The sequence below is a fragment of the Hermetia illucens genome, chromosome 1 (genome assembly GCF_905115235.1).
Source record: "Hermetia illucens chromosome 1, iHerIll2.2.curated.20191125, whole genome shotgun sequence".
Lineage (NCBI taxonomy): Eukaryota > Metazoa > Arthropoda > Insecta > Diptera > Stratiomyidae > Hermetia > Hermetia illucens.
In genome coordinates this window covers 124,942,080-124,955,623 of record NC_051849.1, presented here as the reverse complement: position 1 = coordinate 124,955,623, position 13,544 = coordinate 124,942,080, and the positions used below count along the sequence as shown (strand labels likewise).

General features: G+C 41.6%; 1 protein-coding gene across 1 annotated transcript; it reads right to left on the bottom strand.

Moving 5' to 3' along the window:
- Positions 1-233: 233 nt before the first annotated feature.
- On the bottom strand, positions 234-6,041 carry LOC119655074 (splicing factor U2af 38 kDa subunit). Its single transcript, XM_038060773.1, has 4 exons — positions 5,846-6,041; positions 5,615-5,769; positions 529-883; positions 234-467 (listed from the first exon to the last, which is right to left on the bottom strand). The coding sequence occupies exons 1-4, from the start codon at positions 5,887-5,889 to the stop codon at positions 314-316; spliced, it is 708 nt and encodes a 235-aa protein (XP_037916701.1). The 5' UTR covers positions 5,890-6,041; the 3' UTR covers positions 234-313.
- Positions 6,042-13,544: the final 7,503 nt, after the last annotated feature.

Below are 13,544 nucleotides of genomic sequence, written 5' to 3'. Positions count from 1 at the left end.
TCCACCAAATTTTCTTTGAACCGATGTAGCCGTTTTGGACAATTTTAATAAGGTTTTGTTGTACACGATTTGTTGAAATGATGAAGTAATGATAAACAACAAATCGTAAAACTGGAAGCTAAACGCTTCAGGTTTGAATTTTTTTTGTATAACTTATATAAGGATATTTGAGTGGACATTTGTATCTAGTTCATAATGTTTTTGCATTTAGTTTAGCAATAATATATTTCACACATCGAGCCACCATGCCATTTATTGATTAAAACTTGACAATTAAAGGTCCATAAACTTTTTAAGTGTTTATCAATATCGGTTAATACCGCCCTTTGCGATTATCAGATCGCTCGCGATTGTCACGACTACGAGATCGTCTCCTGTCATTTGAGCGATTTCTTCCACGTGGTCTTGGAGAACGGGACCTTGGCGAACGTGAACGAGAACGGCCTCGCCGGCGCGAGTACAGATACCTTTAAGAATTTTATTAAATGAAGACGAAATTCCAGTTTAAACAGATCAATATCCACTCACCGCCTCAATTCCCTCGATATCGGCTTCAAATGCATAAAATTGCAAAATCCAGAGCGCGTACACTCACCCATCTCATATTGACGGCAACAAGCTTCGCGGAAATCAGTAACAGGTGATAGTTCGGCATAAACTGGACGACCACCAAACCATCTGTTATTCAAATCCTTTGCCGCACGTTCAGCATCTTCTTCGTTGCGAAATTTTATATATACGTTTCCAACAAGATGGTCTCCCAAATTATCGCAAACATTCATCTCCTCAATTTCCCCGTATTTATCCTCACATTCCACAAATACATCCTCGAAAAAGTTATCATAATGCTCCTGCATTTCCTCGTCTGATACATTAGCGACCACTGAAATATACCAAAGGAAAATATGTTCAAAAATGTTCCGTTTCTATTTCGTTTAACAATAACAATCATTCAATCCTTAAAGTTAATTGATGCCACGGAAATATGGAAAGAAATGAGTCAAAATCGTCATAATTAACGAGAATAATTGACATACGAGTGAAATATTGAAGTCTCATACATGAAGAAGCCACTTTTCCCAAAAATAATAATAATAATAATCGTTGGCGCAACAATCCATGTTGGATCAGGGCCTTGAAGTGTGTTAGAGCACTTCATTCAAGACCGTAACGGTACACTAGGAGGCAATGTGGTCAGCATTGCGCTCGCCCGAGGTTATTACCCTGATTTGACTCAGGTACTCATTCACAGCTGAGTCGACTGGTATCCTACGTCAAATCACAATACAAATTCCACTGCCACCAGTGAGATTTGAACCGCGACCTTCCGTACGACAGCCTTGCGCTCGAACCACTCAGCTATCCGGACACTTTTCCCATAAAGCAAAATCTTTTTAAAATTGATTCAATGTCTGTTACACCCAGTTAACTCGAAAACGGCTCAACCTATTGTCACGAAAGTGGTCTGTGAATTATTTAGCAAGTGGCGCTCCCTATACATGCGAAAGACGGTGCAACATTTTTTTCCACTGAATTTGGCCACGTGGGGTATCAACGAAAGGAATCATTAGTACTCTTCCTAACTGCTATTTGCGATATTGGATAGAACATAGGGGACCGAGGGCTCAATGCGAGCCCCAAAAAATAAAGTAAGTCGCATTCTCAAAACCTATCCAACAGAAAAATTTAAAAAAAATCGCATTGGTCTATTTATATAAAATCTAGGCCTCAAAATAGACCCCATTCCAATATCTGCCCCAATAATAATAGTATATTACCATATTTTAGAAACATACCCGAAGATCGGAGAGTTCATCCTAGAAGTGGGGTGAAAAGTTCGCATGCTAACACACAACTGGCGCTACTAGTATTAAGCCCATGATTTTAATCGATCCTAACCTTTAAAAAACACGTACAAATTTGACAGCTGCCGAAATATTAGTTTGAAGCAACTTTTGTTAGTTCGAAGAAAATGGAGTTAATAAAGAATTGCTTTTTGCCGAAAAAAAAAAAAAATACTGTTGGAGCTATGGGTTGGCTTGATAAACATTATTCAGACTTTGCACTAGGAAAACCAACCGTTGACAAGTGGTTCGCTAAGTTTAAACGAGGCGAAATGAGCACCGAAGACGGTGCACCCAGTAGGCACCCCAAGAGGATGTTACCGACGAAAACATCAAAACAGTCCAAAAAATAATTTTGGATGACCGCAAAGTCAAGTTAATCGATATAGTTGAGGCTTTAAACATTTTGGACATATCATGCATGGGTATGCGAAAGCTTTATTCAAAGTGGGTGCTGCGAGCTAAGGACTAAAGAAAGACTAAAGAACCACAAATAAAAATATCAACATATGGCATACGGACCATACTGCTAGTTACGTAGGCATATAATAAACGGAGAGTATAAATACACTAAATACGAAACGGATGTAGTTCTACTAGACAACCATACAATTGCAGTGGGTGATGTGACATTTTCTCGATATTTTTCGACAACTTATTAAATATTTATTAAAAAGCAGTTAATAATAATAATAATAATCATTGGCGCAACAATCCATGCTGGATCAGGGCCTTGAAGTGTGTTAGAGCACTTCATTAAAGACCGTAACGGTACACTAGGAGGCAATGTGGTCAGCATTGCGCTCGACCGAGATTATTACCCTGATTTGACTCAGGTACTCATTCACAGCTGAGTCGATTGGTATCCGACGTCAAATCACGATACAAATCCAACTGCCACCAGCGAGATTTGAACCGCGACCTTCCATAGGACAGCCTTGCGCTCTAACCACTCAGCTATCCGGACAAGCGGACGAAAAAGCGGTTAGCAGCAATAATTAATATATCTTGTCAGTTACTTGCCACATTTAAGAACAAAAACCTAAAAATGGCCTATAGCTGCGTTCCGAGAGTGCTTTTTTGAGCATGGTTTCCGGTGCACACGATAACTTGATAACGGTTCAACCGAAATCAGGATTTCAATAAAATATTGGTTAGTATATCGTATTATCTAGTCACTGAAAGAACGATTTTTAAAAATATGAACTATTAACAAAGTGGCGGCGTTTTTACCAAAATGTCTACTTTTTTTAGATGTAAAAATTTTGATTTTTTTTTTATTATTTATTTATTAAAAGAATTGGAAATCCTTCATTCAGCGAATAGCTGTTATCATATTAAATAAATGGTGGAATTGATTGGGTGAGTATTTTTTTTGTAATCGTGTCCACCGCAATGGAACTGTTATAAAAACAGAATTCTGAGATAATCGCGTTTGAAGTTTTTTTTTTTATTTTAAAAAATAACTTATTTATTTACATGGAGTTATCGATTCCAGGGCCATACATTATTCCCTCTGCAGACTCGAAAACATCGATTGTTGGGAGTTGGATACCAGCCACTATCGTTTTTTTGTTGCGGCTACAACTACAAGCAGTATATACCTCGCACAACTACTTCTCAATTAAAAACCATCAACAATATAAAGAAATATGCGTACCGAACAGAAGATTACTGCTGCATCGCGAATCGTTGAAGAAGCCGATTCCTCAACGTTCTCAATTTGCTGGCCTTTGTTCTTCGACTACGGCTAAAATTTTACGTATTTACGTAAGGATCTTAGCTTACATGTCGATAAAATACAGCTCGTATAAGAATTGAAGCTCGTTTCTAAGAATGAAGCTCGTTTCTGGTTAAATGGCTAATAAACAAAATTGCCTATATGCAGCGAAGATAATCCTCAAGCCGTCAACGAACCACCATTACATCCAGTAAATTTGACTGTTTAGTGCGGTCCCCATTTTTTTCGCAGTGAAAAACGAGCTGCCGTTACGGTAACTGACGAGCTCTACCGGGACAAGCTCAGTGAATTTTTGTTTCCGAACATTATGCAGCTAAATATCGCCGATTTGACGGTACTTTTTATGGGACTATGTTAAGTCATTGGTTTATGCCGACAAACCAGCAACTCTTAAAGTATTGACGCCATACGACCAGACCAAAAATTTGACTGCTCGAATGGACCATGTAACTCGTACCATAATAAATATCATGAAATTATCTACCAGATTATTTTTTTCTTTAGTCTTTGTCCCATTCACAAGCGGGATCGGCTCGTCATGATCGGTTGCGCCACTTTATTTTATCAAGGCCTGATCTGGATGTAGATGTGAGGCCGTCAAACCACCATTCCGCCACCTGGGGTGCACTAAGAGAGAGCGCAACCTGCCACAGGGCCGGTTAAGAATAATCGTGTGAAATAGGCCTTACCGATTCATTTTGGCAAGTAAAAATTTTGCTTGTCAATCACGGAGTGAAGATGTAGTAACAATTTTACATTTTTAACAGAATTAGAAAGTTTAGAAATTAAATAAAAAGTTAAAATGAAATAACCAAAAATAAAAATATTGTATTGTATTGTACCTAAATCCGTCACGGCTTCCCTTGATGTCCTGGGACTTTCGAACAGTCTGGTTCAAACCATGCAGAAGTACACCATTCTGCATACGTGCTCGATGTTGCGGGGGGTACTCGACGGATTCTCCCACCGACCTACCACCGGCCACCACCACCAGTGCCCCTTTAGTTTTTAAGTAGGTAGGATCGTCCGAGCCTAAATGCTTGGCACTTAGTGCTAATATTAGGTAAAATCCGGCATCTGCCGAGATTGTGATAACTCGGAAAAAATATTGTTAAAACTATAAGTTAAATATATTATGTCGATAAAACTTAATTAAGTTTTTATTATTTTTAGTTATTCAAAATTAATATATTTAACTTATAGTTTCAACATTTTTATTTTTCTGTGTGTTGTCAAATTTTGTTTTCTATCATTAAATATAGTAGGTCCAACTTTTTTGTTGAAAGGAAAAATAACCGAGTAAATCGGATGGTGCAGTGTCAATGCGTGGACTCTAAAACCAAGTGACACCTACGTAGGTTTTTATGTGCGATTGCATTGTGTTCCTCAAACTATTTTTTTTCACACAGAGCGGTAGAAAGAAAATTCTGGCTTGGAGTGACAATTGTGCAGAAACCACAAGAGAACTCCGGACCCGCGGAGAATCCACGCCCCCTCTTGCAGGCCTGTTTTCATGTTAAAATAAATTTTCCCAGATTTCTCGGAGTCAGTGAAATTCAGCGGATCTTCCTCAATGATGAAGGCGGCAACTGCCTGAAGAAATACGCACAGCGGAAAACATAAATATTCACTGGCTCTAAGGAACCTGAGAATTTTTAATTTTAGAATATGACTTCAGTTATTGGCAATCAGCCGAGTATAACGCGTAATACTATAATTTTCAATAATCACATACAGCACAAAGAAAACCTAAGAGATTGTTCTCACCTATAATCCTTCAATAATAAAAATAGCTCACTTAAAGAAAGCTCTACAATCATAAGAAATATAACTTGTCTTTTCATTAAGCCTGTACCGGAGGGAAAACTAAGCCTCTAACGCATATTCCATATTAAACTATTTGCAATAATTCCTGTCACAAATAATTTTAAAAAGGACATGCGCATATCAGTTCGCCAATTTGCCATTTACCCGCTTCCAAACAGACAATCTTATAAACCCTTATAATATCAAACTTCATATCACTTACAATGACTGCCATCGGCAGACTTTGCGGAATTTTGCGGGTTGACGTATAAATTTTGTAGCAGCACAGTCTGAGAGAACGTTGGCTTGTTGTGAATCCTCGAGCATCGATCGCCATGCCGACAAGCGCCAATTTTGAAGTAGAAGGAGCAGTTAACCCTGAAAATCAACAGTTAATAGTAAGCAACAAAAGCCGCATAACCTCGCTAATTTGTTCTGATATCAGCCGACGTACTTATCCTTTTCTGTGCCAAAAATTGATGCTAAATATTCAGCCATTATTGGCTCGTTAACACGCTACTAATTTCAAACAGTTCCACAAGAGCTCGAAACGATACGAATTATCCAACTTCCCAAAAAATACACAAACTCTTGACAGCTAAACAACGCAACCACCGTCCGCCATTCATCTAGGCACATTTTGAACTTTTGCTATTGGCTACCCTGCCGTCCTTAATTTTTGACAGCTGCGTGTCGCTTGGTGCGTGCCTCTCCAAGCGTTCCGTTTGACGTTCCGTCTAACCGCGATTGTAGTTTGTTACGTCAGTTTTCGATCACAATTCATGTCGTTACTTCAAAACGTTGAGACGAAATGTGAAATCAGCTGAGAAACAAGGAGAATTTTCCATTAAATCACATTACATAAAGTAGTGTCCGGATAGCTGAGTGATTGGAGCACAAGGCTATCATACAGAAGGTCGCGGTTTTAAATCTCACTGGTGGCAGTGGGATTTGTATCGTGATTTCACGTCGCCAACGATTATTATAAATTGCCGAGTTATCACAATCTCGGCAGATGCCGGATTTTACCTAATACTAGCACTAAGTGCCAAGCATTTAGGCTCGGACGATCCTATCTACTTAAAAACTAAAGGGGCACTGGTGGTGGTGGCCGGTGGTAGGTCAATGGGAGAATCCGTCGAGTACTCCCCGCAACATCGAGCACGTATGCAGAATGGTGTACTTCTGCATGGTTTGAACCAGACTGTGCGAAAGTCCCAGGACATCAAGGGAATCCGTCAGGGATTTAGGTACAATACCTTTAGCTGACAATATTATGGGAACTACAAACACCCGCTCGAGACGCCAAATTTCTTTGATTTCCCGAGCCAATGGCTCATAGTTCACCCTCTTCTCCAAATATTTCCGTTCAATGTTGCTATTATGGGGGATAGCAACATCAATAATATACGCGGAGCGACCCGTCTTCTCAACTAACAGTACGTCAGGCTTGTTGTGTGCGGTATGGCGATCAGTCAGAACTTGCCGGTCCCAATACATGCTGTAAGCAGAACTATCAAGTACTGCTTCCGGCTCATATCGGTAAACCGGACATGTTCCCGTGATTAGCCCATGCTTATATGCAAGGTTTTGTTGGATAATCTTACATACAGCATTATGCCTGGTGATGTATTGCACCGGTGCCATAACAGTACAGCTAGAAATGAGATGGTCCAACGTCTCTAACGCCGAACCACACATTCTGCACTGGTCGTTCTCCACCCGTTCTTTCATGATGAGCTTTTTATAAGCTCGGGTGGCGACCACTCCATCCTGAATGGCACACATAGACCCCTCCGTCTCAGCAAAGAGCTCCCCAGCACACAGCCATCTGTTCGACAAATGACTGCCAAAGACAATTCACGTGTTTACCGTGCATTGCCTTCGACTTCCATTCATCGATCCGCTCTTGGTCCGACTTCACCCCACTCAGAGGATTGAAAGATCGATCCTTCAAGTTAAATTTAGTCAGTCCACAGTCTGCCTTACAGACAGCCGCATGCAAGGGACTCGCCTGCTCTTTGCTGTAAAAATAAGCGCGCAGCGAGTCGACATGGCGATGATGTTGTGCCGCCACGTAGACCACGCCCCTACCTCCGATGTCACGAGGCAGGTTCATCCGCGCCTCGGCAGACTTTGGGTGATGCATTCGGAATTTGGACATAGTTGTCCGTATCAGCCGCTGGACGTTTTCCAGGTCGGTCTTCGTCCACGGCAATATTCCGAATGAAGCCAGTGAAGGGATAGCGAATACCTTCAACGCGCTCATTTTATTCTTCCCCGAGAGATGCGATTTCAGCACCAGCTTTACACGTCGCAGGAATTCGAACAGCAGAGCATCCTTCAGATCACCAACTCGAGTATGGGCTCCTTGCAGAACTCCTAGGTACTTGTAGAAGTCTGTCTCGGTCATAGCTTCGATGTAGAGGTCACCAATGCTACGTCCGGCATGCGGCTCGTGATGACCTTTGCGGATGGCTTGGATTCGACACTTGTCTAATCCAAACTCCATCCGAATATCACGGCTGAACATGTCTATTATTCGCAACAGACTTCTAAGATGGTTGTCAGTACCAGCATACAGCTTGATGTCATCTAGGTACATCGTGTGTGTCAGTTCGCACTTAGCACGTAGGCCATACTTTATTGCAAAACCATGCATCATTCAGTAGCCATGAAAGGGGGTTCAGTGCCATACAAAACCGAAGGGGACTCAACGAATCCCCCTGGAAGATGCCCCTCCGTATACGGATGGGCTCTGAGGTATTAGCACCCTCAGATGTACGCACTGATAAGGTGGTATGCCACCCTTCTATGACTGTCGCCAAAAACTTTATTAGTTTCTGATCAATGCGATACAGATGTAGGATATCGATTAGCCAGGTATGCGGAACGCTGTCGAAAGCCTTGGCATAATCGATATAGCAACTGAAGAGGTTTCTTTGGCCTCTAGTTGCTTGTCCTACAACTACCGAGTCGATAATGAGTTGCTCTTTGCAACCGCTTGACCCAACTCGGCAGCCCTTCTGCTCCTCGGACAGAATGTTGTTGGTCTTGATCCTTCCACTAATAATGGACGTGATGAATTTGTAGAGGGTTGGTAAGCAAGTGATCGGTCTTGTGTCTGCGGGGTCCTGAACCGTGTCCTTCTTAGGGATAAGGTATGTAATCCCCGCAGTGAGGAAGGGTGGGAATTCCTCCGGCCGACTCATGACCTCATTTATACTGCGTGCCAACCGACTGTGTATGCTGGTAAATTTCTTATACCAGAAATTCTGCACCCGATCCAGACCTGGGCCCCTCCAGTTCTTCGAGATGTTTATGGCTCGTCGAACTTCCTCTTCGGTAACCTCCGCAAAATTCATGCCAGGTGTATTGGCATGGCGGGTGCCTTCGGCGGTGATCCACTCAGCATGCTGGGCAGGTAACCCCCAAAGTCCACCCCAATACTCTTTCGCTTCCGTCACCGAGAACTGTATTGTCTGGGCGCTCTGTTGGGATTCGTTGAGAGATCTGAAAAGCTCCGCTGGTTCCTCGCGTATGTTGCACTCTTGACACGTCTGGAATAACTTTCGCCATACCGTCGTAACCGACTGCATATGACAGAAAGTTTCTGTTTTAGTGTGTCCAGAATTTCAACAACGGGTGTCTCACAGGGGATGGCATAGTTCCGGTAAACCCTCTGCACTTTATTTCTCACCCGTCGGCTGGCATTGCCAGTGCTGATCTGAATCAGTCTAGCAATGTCCTGCCTTAGTGAGTCCCGCCGACGTTCCAGACGAATTTTCCATGGTGGATCTCTTTTGTCACTCAAACCAATAACACGAAAGCGAATCTTCTGACCGTGCAATCTGATAGCCGCAACTGCACCACAATACACAAGTGATTGTAGTTGCAGCAGCGACATATCAGCACACAGTCGAGATGCAATCTCATCATTGATTTGAGATAGAATTCCCGGAGTTGCTGGAGATGCATAGAGCCTGGGAATACCTGGTCTATGCAAAGGATCCGAGAATTCTATACACGCTCTTTCAAATTCGTCCCGAACCTCAGCAGAAACCTCAACTGGACGGTGGAGAAGAGTGCTTCGGCGAGTACTGAACGTGTTGCCTGCAGTGCGGCGTGGTGTTGTTGATGCCGCCGCCTCTGCCCCCATCGACTCTCGGTCACCAGTTTCACCGATGACCTCAAGTCGAACATGTTCCCTGATGGTGGCCGCGATTGTGTCGCTGCGAATAATAAAGCGGTACTGGTCTGCGACTCGCTGCACAGTCACGTGCGCGAATTGCGGGAAACGCTCGACGAATCTCTGGTGCCCCCGCCGTTATTTCATAGTAGGAACGGATGATGAAGAGGTTCATTTCTTCAATCCATTTCATCCGCTTCCTACGCGAACCTGCTGAAGTGGTCGCCACAGATTGGCTGCAGCAGGCGGAGCTGTGCTCCGGGTCGTCGTGGCGCCTAGACGTCGAACCGCCCCACGACTAGCGGTTTCGACGCCGTGCTGTCCATTACGAGAGCCCGACCTAGTCACTAAGTCAGACGACTCCCGCCAGTTATCCGTACCGGACCTCAAATTTCTCCTTCTTCTCATTGTTGGTGGTGCATTTTATCGCTAGCTGCCAGGTATTGAGATAGCTTCCTTAGTGAGTAATCTGCAAGACTGCAAAGTCCCTGCACTTTCCTCACCTACCCCCTGAGACGCTGCGGTGGTGTACAGCCATTCAGACTGAAGCTATCCATCCCTCCTCAGTCCTCAGTATTCACAACCGGCTTGGGACAGGCTTCGGCGGAGTTCTTTTTTTTTTATATATATATGAACATTATACATATATTTCCGTGGTAATATGATTTTTCCTCTCCCTAATCTTTCAGTATACGTCAACTACTTTCTTTCATAATGTCTCAATCTTATCAAATTTAATGTGTACTCACATACAACGAGATTAAAATTCGAAATCGTGTTATTATTATTATTACATAGAGTATTTCCTAGATAATTACCTACTCAAAGTAAAAAAAAAAACGAAAATAATATTTATAAAATCAAATTAAAAGAATATACATAACTGGTGTCGTGGACCCCGAGCATTTTGTATTTCTGCTGCTAGCAAAGATTAGCCGCCTGCTGCTGCTGAATGTAGCAACCACTGCAATACGTGGCGTAATAAGATAACTTAGATAACCGTGCATATAAGATAAAAATATAAGTATTAGAGCAAAAATGCCGAAGGTGGGGTCCATTTTGGCCCCACGACTCCAGTTAAGAGTTAAGTCCAATCCACTGTTTAGTAAGTTACAACGTGAAGTAATGAAAACGAATTACGGTAGCTTTGAGCACGAATGCGACATATAGAAAACCTAATTAGTTATACAGTCGAACCTGGATATAAGGAATTGCAAGGGAAACTCACTTAAATTCCTTATAAACAAGTTTTCCATTTATCCAGTTTTCCTTATACAGAGGCTTTCAGCAAAAAATTCCTTTTATCCAGGTTTTTAAAATCACCTGGTGTATTTAGTATTAATAATCTCCCAGCAAAGCGGGAAGATCGTTTATCCACTGGCTACATGCGTTGATGTCTACAGCACCACTTTCACCAGAAATTTTTTTAAAAATAAGATCATTTCTTTTTTTAAAGCCATCCAACCAACCGTTGCTGGCGCAAAAACCTCCAATCGTCAACTTCCTAGCAAATTCTTCAGCTTTTTCTTTCAAAATCGGTCCATTTACAGGTACATTCTTGCTTTGGCACTGTTTCAACCACTCCACTAAACACTGTTCCAGATTCGGATATTCCGAATTACGATTTCTTTTTATTTTGCCATGTCCTTCAGAACACTCTTGTTTGATTTTGTCGCTTTCTTTTAAAATACGACACAATGTCGACAGCGGCACGAAATATTCCGCGGATATTGCATTCCGAGTTTTTCCGTTTTCAAACTCCTTTATCAATTTCAATTTCTCACTTAAACTTAAATTTTTTCTCTTGTTTTCGGACATGACAGCCTTTTATTATTAAAAGAAACAAAAGTTATAGCGGCAAAGGAACAGTAAAAGGTTTAATTTGCAAGTGAAAGAATCGTCACCACTATCACCGAGTTTCAAATTAAACTTTGAATAAACAAAAAATTTCAAAACGTGTCACAATAGAAAATTGCACGATTCTAAGAAAAAAAAAAGACCTTCCCTTTTTGTCGTTCAGGGGAAAATTCCATATATAGAGGTCATGACAACTGAATAACATAAAAATTTCCATTTATAGAGGCTCCGGAAAAAAAATGAATTCCTTATAAAGAGGTTTTCTATTCCATATATAGAAGTTCGAAAAATTGAAAAATGTTATTTTTTCTTTGAAAATTGAAGGTGCACGAAAAAATGTTCCATTTAAAGAAGTTTTCCTTATATCCAAGTTCCTTATATCCAGGTTCGACTGTACTTGGTAATTCGTGTGGACTTGCCATATATTCATGAAACCGCAACCTTCTTCCCTGCGCAAACAATTATGGTTATATATGTTCAGTAGAATTTTGTCAGGCATAGAGCTGACATTCTTTACATTAAGCATGCACGAAGAACCAAGTTCCTGGTTACAGCGCGATTGTACGTGTATGGGCATAATAGCTCAGATTAGGCAGAAGCGGTTGCACGATCATCAAAAGACTTATATTTTATGGGCGGAACCTTTAAATATGAACCGGTTACAAATCGGTTTGGTGTATGCTTAGTTATTTGGAAAGTTTCCAAGCGACTTTAGTGTGATACGAACGTTTGAAAAGTTGACATGTCCGGTTGAAATGAGATGCATTGATATGGAATATGATTACAATAGTCACTTGGTAAAATTAAAGTGGGAAGCTTTAAATTGTGCGTCGCTACAACTTCCTAACGATAATGCCTTAATTTTATTCTTTTTTCTTCGCTATCCTATTCTTAAAATACATTTATCTTATTTTGAATGTACGTACATTTACTATGGTATCTTATGATGTTTCTAATCCTTGAATACTTGTTTAGGGTAATGAAGCGATATAATTACATTTTAAATCAAATATGACAATTGCTATGTATCCAATTACTATCCCCTATTTTCGAAAAACAACAATTTTTATTAAACCTATAAACATATAATTCTGAATTAACCTAACTTATGTACTACCTTAACAGCCTAGCTTAATCTAAGGTACAAACTATAGCTTAAACTACCTTATCACTAAAGAATAAATTTGAAAATACATAAAATGTTATCTGGAGGAAAAGTCGAAAAAAACCTCCATTAGTTAAATTTTTCATAAAAGCGGGCGGGCGGGGAAGGAACTAGGATGTGGGTTGGGATGGGGGGCATGTGGGAGGGGTTTGCGAAAGGAAGCTAGGAGTGGCGCTAAGGATGGGTAGGTTTTTTAAACTGGGATGAAGAGTAATTACCGTTGTAGAAGATTACTCTACCGCCGGGGTCGAAAAGGAGGTTACGGGCCTGGAGAGATATGAGGATTTGTGGGAACAGATGAGTTCGTAGAAGATTCTCTTCGACGATCTCGATCTGCATGGCCTGGGAGATGAGTGGATTTGGGTGGGATCTGGATTTTTCCAGGAATTTGAGGGCATGACGGGCTAGGACGGCGTCAATGCGGGGCGTTTGAGAGGAGTCGTAGAGGATCTGGTTTGAGATGTATTTGGAGCGGTCTTCATTTTTGTAGATGTTGGTGCAATGGCGGAGGTTTCTGCGCTCTTTGAGGCGGATTCATTCCATTTGGTAAGGGGAAGTGTCGGACCAGAAGATGAAGCCGAAAACGAGGAGGGGACGGATAAGCTGTTTATAGCAAAACAGCTTGACTTTCTGAGGAGTTGGACTGGTGTATTTTAGGATTGGGTAGAGGGATTTGAAGGCACCTGTTGCACGGTTCAGTGCCTTCGTGATATGTGGGACGTGGGATAGGCGGGAGTTAATTGTCACCCCAAGGTAGGTGACTTCCTTGACGGTTGAGATGGTGTCGTTGTGGATTTTCAGGGATAGGGTTGAAATGTCGTTCCTCATTTTCGGCGTCATCTTAGCGGTACCATGGAATACGATGGTTTCGCATTTTTGTGGGTTCAGGGACAGTTTCCAGCGGGTGAAGTACCGGTAGAGCTCGTCCAAATAGGAATTCAG